The sequence below is a fragment of the Oryx dammah genome, unplaced genomic scaffold, assembly GCF_014754425.2.
Source record: "Oryx dammah isolate SB20612 unplaced genomic scaffold, SCBI_Odam_1.1 HiC_scaffold_1, whole genome shotgun sequence".
Classification (NCBI taxonomy): Eukaryota; Metazoa; Chordata; class Mammalia; order Artiodactyla; family Bovidae; genus Oryx; species Oryx dammah.
In genome coordinates this window covers 51,476,619-51,495,594 of record NW_024070185.1, presented here as the reverse complement: position 1 = coordinate 51,495,594, position 18,976 = coordinate 51,476,619, and the positions used below count along the sequence as shown (strand labels likewise).

General features: G+C 38.2%; 1 protein-coding gene across 2 annotated transcripts in view; it reads right to left on the bottom strand.

Annotated features, from left to right (window-relative positions):
* PCSK5 (proprotein convertase subtilisin/kexin type 5) overlaps nucleotides 1–18,976 on the bottom strand; it is a 513,187-nt gene that overhangs the window by 176,436 nt on the left and 317,775 nt on the right. For both annotated transcript variants that reach the window (XM_040256508.1, XM_040256430.1), the window contains exons 13-14: nucleotides 14,588–14,724; nucleotides 3,261–3,404 (exon numbers count right to left, since the gene is read on the bottom strand). In XM_040256508.1, coding sequence (XP_040112442.1) covers nucleotides 3,261–3,404; nucleotides 14,588–14,724 — 281 coding nt within the window. The remainder of the gene's footprint in view (nucleotides 1–3,260; nucleotides 3,405–14,587; nucleotides 14,725–18,976) is intronic.

Sequence of the window (18,976 nt, the reverse complement as noted above, 5' to 3'; positions counted from 1 at the left end):
AGTGTACCAGAATTGTCTTGAGCCACACTTATTTTAATCAAAAGGTCTTACTTTTGTTGAAATTTGGTTTCCTTTAGTCATTGTAGGACTATGTCACTAAATTGTAGGACTCAGTTACTAAATTGAAACATAAAATGGTAGAAGTAGGGGAGGAATGACCTGGAGAAAGATCTAGTAGCCATACACCCTCATTTTACAGACAAAAATGATTTTCCAAGAGTTATAGTGGCGTGCCTACTTGATCATACAGCTAGGAGAGTTGGGGTCAACAGAGGTCCTGCTTCTTAGTTCGGGTCTCCTACTAAGGGTAAGCCATGGCTCTGAATAGAAATGAGTCATTTTAAAATGCTACAGACTTGACGTATATTGCTGCTTAATCATAAGCATCATTTGACACTGTTTATCTCTATTTTCCCAAAAGTCTTAAAATTGATCTTGAAATGAAGTTCCACAGCTATTGCAACTTGGAACATTTTAGCTGACTACTGTAGTCCGTGAGGAGAGAGTGCTTCTGCTGCCTAAGAGTTGAAGTTCAGCCAGCTGTGGGTCCCACAGTGCCTGGAATTCGATGAAACAGTACAGGGACCTGGTTATGAGAATGCCATCTGACCCTCTCAAAGGCTGACTTCTTAATGAAAGTAAAAATCACAGCTCCAGAGTTATTGGGTGGCCCTAAATTCTCACCAGATGATTTCTACAATTAAAAAACAAAAAAACCCAAACCATTTATTCTTGAGATGTGCCAAAGGACTCTGTATGGCAGGGTCACATGCTGTTTCTTTCATAATCCTAAACTATCCCAGATGCAGTTTAGCATTTTAGGTTCCTGGGTAATAATGAAATAATTGTCTTTGTTTTCTCACAAGTGCCAATGTGGACATTTTGGAGATGCAGTGAGAAAAACCACAAAATGTATATAACTGTTTAGAATTTTAAGATTACCATAATTTGAATGGGAAACATACCATAAGACACATAGTAATGTATTATTATTATGCTCCATTTATGTTTTTAGATATACTTTCTCCTATCAGAGAAGACAAAATAAATGGTTTGCCAGTTGTAACATGAACAGTAATGTTATAAACTCAAAGCAAAAGTTGAACACAGTCTAGCTCTGGTTAGTTCAATTGGTCTGAATTCTCTATTGACACTGGGATACTACCTGTTCAGAATAAAAGGAACCAAATGCATATTTTAAATACTCTGTTAAAGTGATTAATGAAAAAGAATCTCAGAGAGCTTAGCTGCAGGAAGACAAGATGGTTCTGGTCTAAAGGTACAATCAACTGCTATTTAAAAACAGTTCTTCATTAGGGAAAGCCTTTTTCGTTAAGTGTTACATCCCAGAAGAACTGAATGCTGCTGGAAGTGGCAAACAATACAATAAGACAGGACTCAGAAATACACTGGGAAAGAGAGAAGATAATTTGCAGATGATACGGCTATAGTACGTAACTGCTCCAGAAAATCAACTCTAAAATACACAAATTAATAAAGGTAAGCAAAATGGTCAGATGTAAGATAAACATACAATAGCCAATAGATATCTCTGATACCAGAATACAGTAGTTAGAAAATATGGAATATTTTCCATTACAGTAGTAACTAGACCCAAAATATGTAGAAATAACACTACCAAGAAAAACACTTCATAAAATTAAAGGATTTCAGTAAAAAGAGTCTGTTTTGGATGGAAAGACTGTAAACTGTAAAAAGAATTCTTCCCATGAGATTGCATGTAAATTCAAACACCCGTGGCAGATTCATGTTGATGTATGGCAAAACCAATACAGTACTGTAAAGTAAAATATAGTAAATAAATAAATAAATAAATAAATGTTAAAAAAAAGAAACAAATGAAAAAACAAAACAAACAAGAAAAACGTAATGCACCACTATTATACCATGGTGACTATAGTTAATAGTATTGCATTACAAATCTGTAAGTAAATTGCTACGAAAGTAAATCTTAAAAATTCTGGGGTAAATATGTAACATTGTAAAAAAATAAAATAAAAAGTAAAAATAAATTTCAATGAGATTTTTAAAGAGGGACTTAAGAATTGCTATGAGAATAAGTAGATGTTCAGCATATTAAAATATAGTGTGGGTGCTACTAGATTAAGTATTATTAGATTGATAAATCAGAAAAAGTGATACCTGAAGAGACCTGGTATAAGAAATTACTGTGCTGTTATAAAGGAAACAATCTAATAAAAGTAGGGATGGCAATTCAGTCATTAGTCTGTTTGGAGGGTAAAGACAAAACTTCACTTTACACTGTATGTTATAAATCAAAGTAAGTTCTAGATGAGTTAATGGCCAAATGCAAAATCGGATTACAAAAACATGCATTTGGATATTTATTTTTAAAGAATAAACATTTTGTATTAAAGAAATTATAAATGTTATATGAAACTATAAACTCTGCCCTCCAAACAAAAACTGCATTTTGGAAGCAGGTGATAACAGAGAAATGGTTTCCAGCAAATATGAGACAATGTGAGAGTCAATAACATACAATGAGTTTTTATAAATAAGAAAAATGCTGCCACTTTGAATTGAGAAGTGAGTAAAAGACACAATTCAGAGAACTACAATGGAAAACAATGGTTAGCTTTACTAAATGTTTAGATTTACTAGGAGTCAGAGCTATAAAAATTTAAATCTGTTCTTTTGCTTTTTTCTTTCCACTCGAGGCTGGCAGGAATGAGGGCAGTAACATTCATGGTGTAGACTGGTACCTGTTGTCTGGAAAGCAACGCATCCAGGCCCTAAAACTGACGGCGCCCTTTGATGCGGTAATTCTTAGAACTCTATTCTAAAGAAATAGTCAAAGATGATATAGTCAAAAACTGATAGTGATATTCATTGAGCTCTTATTTAAAATAGCGTAAAATATAAAGTAAACTACATACTTCAGATTATGGGTTAAGTATAATACAATCACAGGATGGACGATTATGCTGTCTTTTAAATATGTGTTCTAAGGATATTTGACAACAGGGAAATATGCTCTTAATAATACCTTTAATGGGAAAAAAAGGATATGAACGTTCTATATACAGTGCGATTTTCGTTTTGAAGAAAAAAACATGGATATTTGAATATATGAATGTACACATACAAATATGTTTAAGGGATAGAAAGGAAGATGGATTAAAATAGATCACAATATGAGTAGAAGTGTGTCTCCTGGGGGGAATGATGCATGAGTTTTTTTCCTTAGCCTGCCTTCTCACTGGAAGCCAGCTCACCTGCATAATCCTCCGTCCCATAGTCGTCGGTGGGGTCTTCGACTCGGCTATACCGGACACGTTCCACTTTAGGAAACTCATTGGTGGGTGAGTATGGCTGCACAGATGTGCCATAGAGGACCAGAGACCATTCTTTCAATTTACCTTGGGAAACAATAATAAAAGTATATCATGAGCAAACACTCTGTATAGAGCTTTACAATTTCTTTCATTCCTTCTAACTGAAAAAAAAGCGGTAGAAGAATAGAACTGTGGGAAACAGATTCATATGAATCATTGTATCACATACAGGGCTAGAAATGCATTTTCCACTGCTTGCAGAATTAACTATTTAATAATTCACATACCATGTATTTCCTGAGTAACAATTGCAGGATACATCCCAATGTAATCAGCTTTTTTTTTTGGTGAGATACAACCATCTCAGATTGCTGGATCAAGGGCTGAATTTCAAATTATGAGTATTTAAGAGAATCCTAGAATCTTACAGAAGGCTTTCTTTTTCTAGGTATAAAGGTCTTATTTACATTTAAAAGCAGGATCGACATTCTCTGACTTGTTTATCAAAAATAAAAAGATTATAACAACTACTTTGTTTCACCCAATTCAAATGATCAGTCAGTCTTAAGAATACATCACTATATTAACTGATAGACCTGTGCTGTCCAATGACAGCCACTTGACCCATTTGGCTGTTTCTGTGTAACTAAAATGTAAAACCTCAGTTCTTTAGTCAGACCACATTTCAACTGCTCAGTAAGCATATATGACTAGTGGCACTACGGTAGACAGCACAGCTATAGGAAACATTTCCACTACTGGCAGCATGTTCTACTGGGTGGCAGTCAGAGCATTTCCTGGCCAAGGGCACTTCAGGGCATGAGGGAAGTGCTTTACCTCCTCTGGATGGCAGGCTCTCAAGGAACATTTGCCTAATCCTTATTTAGTCATTCATTTCTCAGCTTTATAAAACTAAAATCTTTAATGCAAAAAGTAAACAGAAAACATGTTTTCCTGACTTAATATAGTTCTTTTTAATATGAATCTTAAGTAAAAAGTGATCAAGACAGAATCATCAAAAACATGGAAATATGCTGGTAGGAAGGCAGGATACTTCCCCCCTACCCCCACACACCTTAGATCTCCTCCTTACCTTGGCATAATACAGAGAATCTAGGTAAGGTTGGGGTTGGGCTCTGTCACAGTCCAGAGAGTGATGAACTTCAGATGTCTGATAATTTATCTGTTAGCATCTATTATCCCCATTAAATTGATGCTTATTTTTTATAAGTGCTTACTATATGCTAAATACATTTTATTCTATTCAGTGGTCACAAGTGGGAAATAGATATTTTCACTATATAGATGAGAAGACAGAGGCACAGAGGCTGATAAAGTTCCCCAAAGCAGTAAGAGGACGGACTGATCTTAAGACCCATTTGGGGGTTCTGATATAAGAGTAATATAGGAAGGTCCTGAACTCACTGCTTCTCATATACTCAGTGAATCTACAGCCACACGTGGGACAGTTTCCTCCAGGAAAAAAAAAAAAAAACCAAAGCAGCTGAGTGGCTCCTGTGTGTGTGTGCTCAGTTGTGTCTGACTCTGCAACACCATGGACTGTAGCCCGCCAGGCTCCTCTGTCCATGGGATCCTCCAGGCCAGAATACTGGAGTGGGTTGCCGTTGCCTCCTCCAGGGTTTCTTCCTGACCCAGGGGTTGAACCCAAGTCTCCGGCATTGCAGGCAGATTCTTTACCACTGCACCGCCTGGGAGTGGCTCCTCCTACTCATCAGGAAAATGAGGAAACCGCATGTCAAAATGGGTGAGAGGCTTAGACACATCTCACCATAAACTCCACCTTCCGTGCCTCGACCAACAACCAGGAGGGGACACAATACCCCCAGCTTCTCCCCCAAGGAGTGAAAAGTTTGACCCCCACATTGGGTATCACAACTTTTAAGACCTGCACTCGAGCCCCCAGACCATGTAGCTCTGAAAGCCAGTGGGGCTTGGGTCCACTAACGAGTTCACCAGTGTGGGCTCTCACCCTTGGGTATTGTACAGAGGTGGTTGACTGCAAAGCACCCAGACTTTCTGTGAAATAGGCTTATTTGCTTATCTTAAAGTACTGGCTGAGGGGCAGACATGTAATTTAATATTCAGATAAGGATCCACTGAATACTTTCCAAAGCCATCTGTGTGTTCTCCCTTGGCCTCTCCATCTTGTTGGTACCAAAAAGAAAGGGGCTTGTACCTTCAGCTGGCACCCAGGGGACACCTTAAGGTTGCTGGCTCTGCTGGTTAGTGGGGCTTAGGTTTACACATCCCCTAAGACTATGAATAAAATTGATAAACCTTTAGGCAGATTCATCAAGAAGAGAGAAAAGCCTCAAACCAGAAATTAAAAAGGAGACATTTTAATTAATACAAAATTTAAAAGGCTCATAAGACTACTATCAGCAATTATATACTAACAAACTGGAAGACCTACAAGAAATGAATTCCTAGAAATATATATTCTACTAAGACTGAATCATGAAGAAATTGAAATCTGAATAGACCAATTATTGTAAGAAGATTGACTCAGTAATCAAGAACTTCCTAACAAAGGCATGTCCAGGATTAGACACCTTCACTAGTGGATTCTACCAAACAGTTAAATAAAAATTAATACCAATCCTTCTTGTGCGTGCATGCAAAGTTGCTTTAATCATGTCTAACTCTGTGTGACTCTATGGACTGTAGCCTGCCAATCTCCTCTATCCATGGGATTCACCAGGCAAGAATACTGGAACGGGTTGCCATGCTCTCCTCCCATGGATCTTCCCAACTCAGGGATCGAAACTTTGTCTCTTAGGTCTCCTGCATTGGCAGGCAAGTTCTTACCACTAGCACCACCTGGGGAGCCGGATCCTTCTCAAATTCTTCCAAAAAATAGAAGAGGAAGGAATACTTCAAAACTCATTTTATGAAGTCAGTATTATTACTCCGATGGGTTCCCAGGGGGCACAGTGGTAAAGAATCTTCCTGCCAAGGGTTTTATCATTGGGTTGGGAAGATTCCCTTGAGTAAAAAATGGCAATCCACTCAGTATTCCTACCTGAAAAATTCTATGGCCAGAGGAGCCTGAAGGGCTATAGTCCATGTGGTCGCAAAGAACAGGATGTGACTGAGTTGAGCATACACGTTACTCTGATATCAAAACTAGATGTAAACATAGATGCAAAAATCCTTCACAAAATATTAGCAAACTGAATACATCAATACATTAGAAGGATAATAAATACATCATAATCAAATGGGATTTCAGGGATGAAAGCTTGTTTCAACATCTGAGAATCAATCACTCTCATTTTCCACAGTAAAAAAATGAAGGCTTAAAACTCATAATTATCTCAATAGACGCCAAAAAGCATTGACAGAATTCAACATCCATTTATGAAAAAGACTTTCAACGAAGTGGTTATAGAGGGAACATTTGTCAACATAGTAAAGATCAGGAACAAGGATGTAGGCAAGAAAAAGAAAGAAAAGGCATATAAGTTATAAAGGAAGAAGTAAAACATTTGTAGATGACATATTACATATAGAAACCCCTAAAGACTCTACCAAAAAACTTAGAACTAAGCAACAAAGTCAAAGAAGTTTCAAGATACAAAATTAATGGACAAAAATCTGTTGCATTTCTTTACACAAATGATAGAATATCAGAGAAAGCAATCCAATGTACAACTGCATCAAAAGAAAATACCTAGGAATAAATATAACCAAGAAGGTGAGATATCTGTACATTGGAAACTGTAAGAAATTTATGAAATAAATTGACATGAATAAATGGAAAGATATGCCATGTTCATGAATTATAGAAATATTATAAAAATGTCCCTACTACCTAAAGCAATCTACAGATTCAATGTAATCCTTAGGAAAATTCCAAAGGCATTTTTCACAGAAAGAGGACAAAGAATCCTAAAATTTTTATGGAACCCAAAGACCCAAAATAGCCAAAGCAATCTTGAGAAAGAACAAAGCTGGAGTTATCATGCTCCCTGATTTCAAACTATATTACAAAGGTATAACAATCAAATAGTAATGGTATTGACATAAAAACAGATAAATGAACGAAACAGAGACGCACATGTATATAGTCAATTTATGACCAAGGAGCCAAGAATACATTGATGCAATAGAGAAAAGGTAGTCTTCAACAAACGGTTAGAAAAACTGGACTGCTGTCTAACACCATGCACAAAAACTAACTTGTAATGGCTTAAAGATCTGAATGTAAGACCTTCTAGAAGAAAACCAGTGGCACACTGCTTGACACTGATCTTGGGAATGATTTTTTGTATTTGACAACAAAAGCAAAGGGAACAAATGCAAAAATAAACACATGGGACTATATCAAACTCTAGAGCTTCTGCACAGCAAAGGAAATCATTAATTAAATGAAAATGTAACTTATGGAAAATATTTGCAAATCATATATCTGATAAAGGGCAAATATCCAAAACATATAAAAATCTCATACAACTCAACAGCAGAAAAGCAATCTGATTAAAACATGGGAAGAGGATCTATATAAACATTTTTCAAAAGAGTACATACAGATGGCCAGCATGAAGAGGTGCTCAACATCATTAATCATCCAAGAAATGCAAATTAAAACCACAATGAACTATTATTTTACGCCTGTTAGAATGGCTATTATCAAAAAGACAAGAAATAGCAAATATTGGTGAGGAAGTGGAGAAAAGGGAATCCTTATGCACTCTTGGTGGGAATGTAAATTTTCAGCCACTCTGGAAAAATTATGGGATTTCCTCAAAAAATTAAAAAATAGAAGTACCATGTGGTCCAGAAACTCCACTTCTGGGGAAAAAAAAAAAAAAACTCTTAAAAGTTATATGTACCCACATGTTCACTGCAGTATTATTTAGATAGCCTAAAAAAAGGCAGCCCACATGTCCAATGATGGATGAATGGATATACACACACACAAATATAGACACATACACATATAAATGTATATAGATAATACTTGGCCATAAAAGGGAATCTTTTCACTTGGGAATGCATGGGTGGACCTTGCTAAGTGAAGTCAGACAGAAAATGACAGATACTGTATGACCTCTTATATATGGAGTCTTAAAAAAAATTTAAAAATAGAAGATTGAACACATAGATACATGAAACAGACGGGTGGTTGCTAGAGGCAGGAGGTGTATAGGAGTGGATGAAATATATAATGTACAGATTGGTTGAGTATATTTAATAATAATGTATACAACAAAGTCATTAAAACAGTGTATCTTAAAAGGTCTCATCACAGGAAAGAAATTATGTGAGGTGATGGGTGTTCACTAGACTTATTGTGGTTATTGTTTTGCAATATATACAAATATAAAATTGTATAATTGTACAACTAAAACTAATATGTCAATTACCCCTCAATTAAAAAAAAATTCTGTATCCAAATCTTACATTCTTAAACTGTTATATAATTCTGTCTTCCTGGTCATTTCTAGGAGTATAAGAAGATGAAGTTTAAAAATAAACGTATTCTGGGCCACATTCATTGTTTTCTGACATTTGCACTGGGCCAGCAGGCTGGTTTATATTTGGTTTGCCCTCTGACAGCTTTTCTTTGGACTCACTTGTTAATGACTATGCTAATCTTAATTCGGGTGTTATTCAGTTTCAGGATTTCAAGTCGTAGACATTAAGTGCTGTCAAGAAATGAATGACTACCTGAAATTAATGACCTATCTGACTGCCTTTAGGTGGCAATGCAAAAAGAGAACCTCTTTTCCTTAAGGCATCTCTCAAGTGCATAATTGGAGCACACGATACAAAGACAGTATGGGAAACCCAATCCATCAGTCACTCTAAAACCTGGTCCATTTAACTTATGATCATCTTAGATCTAAAAATTTACCCTTATAAGTGTTTAGAGAGTGCTGACTCATAACTGATTATTTCCCTTGGTCCAATTTCATAAGCCCTCTGGGGACACCCTTGCTGGGTAATTTATCTTTTTATATTTCACTTATGTAATTTTATTTCCCTAGGATCTCTGCCGCAATTCACATCAAATGCTGCCATATTTGGGCTGTCATCTTTCTCCTCCCCTACTACTTTTTCCATTTGCTAAATTCTGTAGGAGATTTTGCAGTGAAAATGGCAAAATCTTGTGAAGAAATAGCAATATAAATGCAGAATAACAGAAAATCCATTCTGTTTGCTAACACTCAAATGCAGTCTGCCGAAGGTAAAAATCAAAGATAGATTTAATGTGCAATGGAACAAGAATAAGAAAAAAATCCTCCAAAAACCTTATTATGTTTTAATAATAAGTGGGAAGGAATAATAATAAATGTAAACTCAGTTTGGAGCCATATACATATATTTGGGAATGATTCTACTATTTAATTGGGCTAGAAGAGTCTGTATCTGCAACTGAATTACTAAAGAAATCCCACATTAATTGGAGGACTGTATGCCATAGTAACAATGACAGAAACAGAAAAAGGTGAAAGTTTCTTTTCAAAATTGTGTCTAATCCTGACCTGAAAGGTTAGTTGAAGAAAGGATACCTGAAGACCATGTGTTTCTATTAAAGCCTTCTGACCCCAGGTTATATAGCATTAGGGTTATCTCTTCTGGCACGAAGGAACATCTCTTAAGATGACTGGAGGTGACGGGTTAAACATTTAAACAGTATAAGGAGAAGTCAACGATACGAAATAGACAGCTCTAGATGATCAGAGCTACTGCAGAGACCTTTTAACACAGGTAATCACAATAAACTCTGGACAGACTCTGAACTCCTTGAGGGCAGAGAGAGAGATTAATAGCCTCACACCCGTGCATGCAAACCCCAGGTCTGTCATCAGTGTGCCCCCAGGGGCAGTCTGCTTGTGGGGAGGAGCATTTTATCACTGAGATGCATTAGAATGGTGATATTAAAGAGTTACTTTTATACATAACTGTCTCAAATTCTCAATAGATAATGCACCCCTTATGTCTGTAGGCTGCACCTTTCTTGGTACACAGCTGCCACGTCCAGACAGTGTTTATTTTGCTTAGATCTCTTGAGATGAGTGACACATGCTGATGGATCTACTGGGAGCTGCCCTTTGGTCAGGGCAGCCCAGTCCAGCTACCATGCCTGCTATTGCCCCTGAGTGCCTTGACACAGGGCATCTCCATGGCATGAGCAAGAAGCATGGTTTGAAGAGAAGAGGGAAGGAGAGGGGAAGGTCCTGGGAACTGAGATTAGGAACAAGTGAAAGCTTTCCAGTAACTAGGATCTAGTTTATTCAGATGTTTTCTATCAACCCTGCCTTGTTGACAAACATCTGATTTCTAAGACCTTGGCAATTATTACTTATATGGTGGCTGCTGGAGGTGTGCTGGGCTCAGATATGCTTTCACAAAACTTTTATCCTGATTCATTGTGACCTTGGTACCATGATGGTTTTGATTCCCCTGAGTCTGGGACCACTGAGACAACACAGATGAACCACATCATGGAATAAAGGAAAAGAGATGGCTACACTGTGTGCCCTAAAAATGGATCTCTCAGAATGAACAACTTCCCCTGACTGGTGTGGCAAAAGTGTGGCAAATGTATGCATCAGAGGGACTGCCTTGGTGGTCCAGTGGCTAAGACTCTGTGCTCTCAATGCAGGGGGCCTGGATTTTATTCCACATGCTGCAACTAAAGATCCCTGCATGCTCCACTAAGATCCAAAACAGTAAAATAAATAATAAAAACAAATTTTTAAAAAAATGTATGCTTCACTCTTCACTTTACTGATTGCTTCTTTTGTCCTATACAACCCACAGTATCCAAATGATACATACCATTACAGTTAACTATAGAATGCTTGGGTTAATCTGTTCTGATCAAAAGAGGACTTAGACTTGTACCCCAGTCCTATAATGGCCTTCAAGCCTTGTTCTTCTGCAGATGGACTAGACAAAGGATTAAGAAGCAACAACTTATTAGATGATGGAAGATGTGGCCACAGCTGGGTGGGAACTGGGGCAGTTCTCAAACAGAGAGAGCGTTTGTTACTAGGCAAGCACTACTCAGGGCTCCACCACAGGCAACCAAGTTCAGTCACTCAGTCATGTCTGACTCTGTGATCCCATGGGCTGCACACGCCAGGCTTCCCTGTCCATCACCAATTCCCAGAGCTTACTCAAACTCATGTCCATTGAGTCGGTGATGCCATCCAACCATCCCATCCTCTGTTGTCCCCTTCTCCTCCCGCCTTCAATCTTTCCCAGCATCACGGTCTTTTCAAATGAGTCAGTTCTTCGTATCAGGTGGCCAAAGTATTAGAGTTTCAGCTTCAGCATCAGTCCTTCCAATGAATATTCAGGACTGATTTCCTTTAGGATGGAGTGGTTGGATCTCTTTGCAGTCCAGAGGACTCTCTAAAGTCTTCTCCAATACCACAGTTCAAAACCATCAATTCTTTTGTGTTCAGCTTTCTTTATAGTCCAACTCTCATATTCATACATGACTACTAGAAAAACCATAGCTTTGACTACACAGACATTTGTTGGCAAAGTAACGTCTCTGCTTTTTAGTATATTGTCTAGGTTGGTCATAGCTTTTCTTCCAAGGAGTAGGAAGTGTCTTTTAATTTCATGGCTGCAGTCACCATCTGCAGTGACTCTGCAGCTCCAGAAAATAAAGTCTCTCACTGTTTTCATTGTTTCCCATCTATTTCCCATGAAGTGATGGGACCAGCTGTCATGATCTTAGCTTTCTGAATGTTGAGTTTTAAGTCAGCTTTTTCACTCTCTTCTTTCACTTTCATCAAGAAGCTCTTTAGTTCTTTGCTTTCTGCCGTAAGGGTGGTGTCATATGCATATCTGAGGTTATTGATAATGCTCCCAGCAATCTTGATCCCAGTTTGTGCTTTATCCAACCTGGCATTCCTCATGATGTACTCTGCATATAAATTAAATAAGCAGGGTGACAATATACTGCCGTGACGTACTCCTTTCCTGGTTTGGAACCAGTCTGTTGTTCCATGTTCAGTTCTAACTGTTGCCTCTTGACCTGCTTACAAGTTTTGCAGGAGGCAGGTCAGGTAGTCTAGTATTCCCATCTCTTTAAGAATTTTCCACAACTTGTCGTGATCCATACAGTCAAAGGCTTTGGTGCAGTCAATAAAACAGAATTTGATGTTTTTCTGGAACTCTCTTGCTTTTTTGATGATCCAGCGGATGTTGGCAATTTGAGCTCTGGTTCCTCTGCCTTTTCTAAAACCACCTTGAGCATCTGGAAGTTCACGCACTGTTGAAGCCTGGCTTGGAGAATTACTTTGCTAGTGTGTGAGATGAGTGCAATTGTGTGGTAGTTGGAGCATTCTTTGGCATTGCCTTTCTTTGGGATTGGAATGAAAACTGACCTTTTCCAGTCCTGGGGCCACTGCTGAGTTTTCCAAATTTGCTGGCATATGGAGTACAGTACTTTCACAGCATCATCTTTCAGGATTTGAAAAGCTCAACTGGAATTCCATCACCTCCACTAGCTTTGTTCATAGTGATGCTTCCTAAGGCCCATTTGACTTCACATTCCAGGATGTCTGGCTCAAGGTGAGTGATCACACTATTGTGATTATCTGGGTCTTGAAGATCTTTTTTGTGTAGTTCTGTGGATTCTTACCACCTCTTAATATCTTCTGCTTCTGTTAGGTCCCTACCATTTCTGTCCTTTATTGTGCCCATCTTTGCATGAAATGTTCCCTTGGTATCTCTAATTTTCTTGAAGAGATCTCAAGTCTTTTCCAGTCTATTGTTTTCCTCTATTTCTTTGCTTTGATCACTGAGGAAGGCTTTCTTATCGCTCCTTGCTATTCTTTGGAACTCAGCATTCAAATGGGTGTATCTTTCCTTTTCTTCTTTGCCTTTTGCTTCTTTTCTTTTCTCAGCTATTTGTAAGGCCTCTTCAGACAACCATTTTGCCTTTTTGCATTTCTTTTTCTTGGGGATGGTCTTGAACACTGCCTCCTGTACAATGTCACGAACCTCAATCCTTAGTTCTTCAGGCACTCTATCAGATCTAATCCCTTGAATCTATTTCTCACTTCCACTCTATAGTGGTAAGGGATTTGATTTAGGTTATACCTGAATGGTCTAGTGGTTTTCCCTACTTTCTTCAATTTAAGTCTGAATTTTGCAATAAGGAGTTCATGGTCTGAGCCACAGTCAGCTCCTGGTGGTGTTTTTGCTGATTGTATAGAGCTTCTCCATCATTGGCTGCAAAGAATATAATCAATCTGATTTGGTATTGACCATCTGGCGAGGTCCATGTGTAGAGTCTTTTCGTGTGTTGTTGGAAAAGGGTGTTTGCTATGACCAGTGTGTTTTCTTAGCACAACTCTATTAGCCTTTGCCCTGCTTCATTTTGTACTGCAAGGCCAAATTTGCCTGTTACTCTAGGTATCTCTTGACTTCCTACTTTTGCATTCCAGTCCCTGTAATGAAAAGGACATCTTTTTTGGGTGTTAGTTCTAGAAGGTATTGTAGGTCTTCATAGAAATATTCAACTTCAGCTTCTTCAGCATTACTGGTTGGGGCATAGACTTGGACTACTGATATTGAACACAGGGTGCTGCAAAAAACTGTTTGGTCTCCCATCTCACACTGCATTTGTACTTTTCCTTATTTTATGTTACAAATAAGGTTCATACATCAGCAGGAAGAGGGAAACAGGCCATGTGTGGCAACACAGCCTGAGATGACCTGAAAAGAATTCTGTTGACATCATTCATTACCATGTTTCTCAAATCAGGAAAGTTTTCTCTTTACTTAGCTCTTGGTCTTATGCAGGGCAGAATGCTATCACTCATTTTCTTTAGTGGCCACCAGTTTAACTGGCATAAGCCAAGCTCAAGGTCCTATCTTCACTGAAAATTAAATTTAAAGCAAACTCAGAAAAAAGATATTGAAGGAAACCTGTCTATGTGATTTAACCCATTGCATGTGGACAAGGCTGGCTTGTTTTTTGATAAAGTAATGGAAGGTGGTTAGAGACATTGATCATAATTCTGAAATATCAATCAATAGCTGTCATGTTTTATCTTGTCTTTATATTTAAAGGACTTTTCTTGAATTCTTATCCTAAATTATTACTTTTCTAATGGTAATCTCAAGAATTGGAGTACAGGAGGATAACTCGAGGCAGAGAATCACATGAAAAAGGATAAAATTGATATATGAATGTGAAACACATTTATTGCCCAGATATACACCATTTTTCTGTACAATAAATCAAATTATAGACATAGAGTCCTTACCTGGAGTCTTGAAGTTCCTCAGCTGAGAGGGAGTGTCATAAACTTCCAGGATCCAGTCACCAGCAGCTCGTTCTCCCCAGCAATGAATGGTCATGAATTCCCAATTTTTAAATCCTTCCATGGAATGATCAAAAAGCCTGAGAGAGAGCCATAAAACATTGCTTTTGTGTGTTGTTTAAAATCTAGTGAGGGTCCAGTCAAGACCATGATCAATGACCTCTCTGTATCCATCACATGTTCAGTTCAGCACTGGAGAGTGTCTTCATCCTAGGCATCACTGATTAGTAGATCCAGATACACACACATACATAATTACTGGGAAACAGGCATGGGACTTGCCATGTAGTAACAAATCTGGGAGGGATAATGACATGGGTATCAGGGAACCAAGGCTAAAACTCTACCCACGAGCCTGGTAGTACCAAGAGTTGGAGATGTTGAGCAACTGAAGCTTGCTTCGACTGCTGATAGATATGTAAAATGGTGCAGCTGCTCTGTACAACAGTTAGACAGTTCTTACCATATGACTAAACTATCCCCCCCTACCAGATGTTTATTTATCTAAGAGGAGTAAAGACATGTGTCCACACAAAGAACTCCACATGAATGTTCACAGCAGCATTATTCATAATTGTCAAAAACTATCAGCAACTCAGATGTCCATCATCTGGTGAATGCATAAATAAATTATGCTATATTCATACAAGGAAACACTACCTAGTAATACAAATTTGAACGATTAATAACTGCAACAACATGAATGAATTTCAAAGACAATAAGCTAAGTGGAAAAAGTCAGACACAAAAGATTATGTACTATCTGATTCAATTTCATATGACATTATAGAAAACACTACTTAAATGGAAACAGATCAGTGGTTGCCATGGGCCAGGAGGGAGGAGGCAGGGGCATGATGGAAGTTTTGGGAGTGGAGGAACAGTTTTATATCTTGAAACTAATGTATAGTTATGCAAGGAAATATTTATCAAAACTTCATTATTTACATTGAAAGTGAATTATATGGAAATTACCCCTAAATGAAAAGATCATGCCCATTAATATTATCCAGTTCAGGAAGTCATGCCTGGAACTGCAGCCTAGATTCTGCCCTTCCAGTCTGTCCACTAATTTTCTAAGTTCCTAATTCCCTGTATGAAATCTTTTTCTGCTTGAACCATATCCAGTTACTAGGATATTATCTATCCTTCAGAGTAGATAAATACAAAGGTCGTGACAACTGGATCTTGATAGCTATTTATGACATACAGTCAACTCTCCTTGCTTTAATTTCATGTTCACCAAGGAAACTTGTGGCTCTAATTTGAACTTGTGGTTCTTCCCATTGGGAGAAAAATATGCCGTTCTAAAAACCAGTTTAATCTCATTGTAACTAATACATAATAACTCTGATTTTTTTTGTGTGTGTGTTATATAAATGTGTTTGAGGCTCCCTCTAAAATAGCTGGCTTCTCAAACAGAAGGGTTGGATGGTGTAAATAGGGACTGTGTAAGGTAAGTGGTTGACACTTGGAGAAGAACAATAAACAGGAAAATCACCTGTTACGTGTTGCTGAGCTCTTGAAAGAAGAAAAAAGTATTTTAGCAGCATTCTCAGTGTCCCATGTCCAGAAAATTGACAAGGCTGAGTTAAAGTTGAACAGATCTCTTTACTAGAGAACATTACAGATCTTTGGAATATTCATATATGTTTTGTGACTTCTTCATATAAGTTTTGAAAATCACTGCCCCCATTCATAATGAAGGAGGCCTTTTTCTTTAGAATATCTGTACACTGTCTGTAAAAGGTTACTTCTGAACAGAGGGGTGTGGCGTTTCAACGAGGACCATGTTGGATCAGGCAGCTTTCCCTCATGCTAACAGAGATGGAAATGGTGGCTCCTTACATGAGTGTTTTTCCATTGTAAATGATCTTCAACAGATCGTGGGTGGTACATACATCCAGGAGATCCTACAATGCATGCACTATCACCGTAGGGCTTGTTTTACCAGTTAATGCTTGAAACTGGACTTGGCCAGGAAGAAATTGCTGGGCCATTAAACAACTGACTTACATACTGAGTCCTTCATGCAAAACCCAGAAAGTGTATGTTGGCTGCAATGGAGACACAGAGGTAGAGAAGAAGGAATGTTTTCAAATAACCCTTCCTGCCTGAGAGATGTTACTGAAGCGAACATGTTGACACAGAAATGGATGGAGGCAGAAAATTGGTCTAGAACCACTTCTCAGCCCTTCTCAGTTCCAATTTAGGTTCCAGTTCATTGAGGCTGTTGTGCCATTTGAGGGCACTGAAACAACAACTTGTCACGGAATACCTTTCCAAGAGTGCTGAACCTAAAAGCAATTCCCAAACAGTTTAGACAGAACACTTGGCTCACTGCCTCAGGTCCAGAAACTACAAAGGAGACTGGAGGCTGCCATCACATGAGGGGCAGCCTTGTTTCCACAACCTCAGCCAACTCTTAATTACTCACGGGTCAGTTATTTGACTGCTGGATTAGCAGACCCTATGTTTCTTCCCTTACACCCTTTCCTCTCCAACTTTGGAAATCATTCCATTGCTATCAATCATTTAAAAATCACATTTGGAATGAAAGTTAAATGTAAACTAGTACCCAGAAGAACTATCCATAATTCACTACTCACAAAAGTGTCTTAAAGCCCAAATATAAATGGGCTTTGTCTCTCTGGCTAAATGGTTCCCCACCCTGGTCTCTTCATTTTATGCAGGGCTGGAATGCTCATTAATTTCATGTGGACATAAAAGTTGAGGAGAGGAATTAAAATGCAGCCAAACACGATCACTGCATTTTGCTAAAAGAGTTGATGAGGAGAGAAATAGACACTGATTGCTGTTGTTTCAACTAGCTGGGCAGTGACTTTTCTAATCCCACCCTTTTATTTTTACTCCGATTCAATACTTAATCTGTTCCCTATCTTTAGTACTGTACTGTTTAAAAACCTTGTGTTGTCTGCATATAACAAAAGGTAACGTAGGTAGCAGATGAGATTCGTGTTGCAAAGAATATACTTGCTCAAACCAAGCGTCAAACCATTGGACACCGCTATAGAGATTCTAATTGTGCGGTTGTTTATCAGCTAAGCGGTCCAGTGCTCTGTCTGAATGTCTGTGCTCTGCCAACAGTGAAGAAAACAGACACATATTGGCATTATTAGTGTGGATCAGATGTTAATAAAGCAAGGCCAGTGTGCTGAAAGCTGGAGTAGATTAACTCCATGCCCGTGTCCATATCTCCTATTGCAGTGAAACCCTGTTCTGTCAATTTGACTTCATAATCATGTGCTCACTGAAATGATATACGCATGCGGTGGCACAAATTATGTAGCCAGTTATTAAAACGGTGCCCCACAGCCCTATCCCTGTGAGCGGTTTTCAAATAAATTGCTTGGATGAAACCTGGTAGAAAGGACTGCCATTAAATGTAGTACATCCTTTTGAGGGTTACTTAACTCAGGAAATAACTCATATAATTACTGGAAGCTTTTTTCCTCCCCTTTCACTTAAAAGAGTCAGTCAAGGTGTCAGGGCTACCACGTACTTCTATAATGTTATGGCAACTACATAATAAGACATTTTATAACTACTGACAGCCATGTGTTATATTACTATTTCCCAAATGTAAATGGATATTTATTTCAGAATTATCCATGACTTCCTAGATGGTGTTTGTGTTCACTACAGAATTAGACATTAATCGAATATTTGGGAAGTTCTCTTTTTTCTTTTTATTTTTTTTAGTGCTTCATCACAATTTAACATAAAGCTGATAGAATGTGTAAAGCACTAATTTGGCTCAGTTGAAACTGAACTTTTGATTTTCTTTAGATGTTTGCCTTTTGTAAGTTTTAAACAATTTGCTTATGAAATAGGGTATTTAAAACACACTATTAAGTTTCTTGCTCTCTTCTAAATCATTTAAGAAACGTCGAGAGAAAGGTACTGGTTCTAGAAGTTTGGAATACCTGAAAACACGAGTTTCAAAATAAACTTTCAACATGCACACTATTACTAACTTCCAGCCCCCAAAGGCATTCATCCTTGTGGGTACATGATAAGTACTTGTAAATAAGTACTCACTTAATCATCTTGAAGATTTACTCTTTAATAGTAGGCTTTATCTAAATATGGCTTCCCTGGTGGCTCAGAGGTTAAAGCGTCTGCCTGCAATGCGGGAGACCTGGGTTTGATCCCTGGGTCAGGAAGATCCCCTGGAGAAGGAAATGGCACCCCATTCCAGTATTCTTGCCTGGAGAATCCCATGGATGGAGGAGCCTGGTGGGCTACAGTCCACGGGGTTGCAAAGAGTCAGACACAACTGAGAGTCTTCACTTTCACTTTTCACTTTAT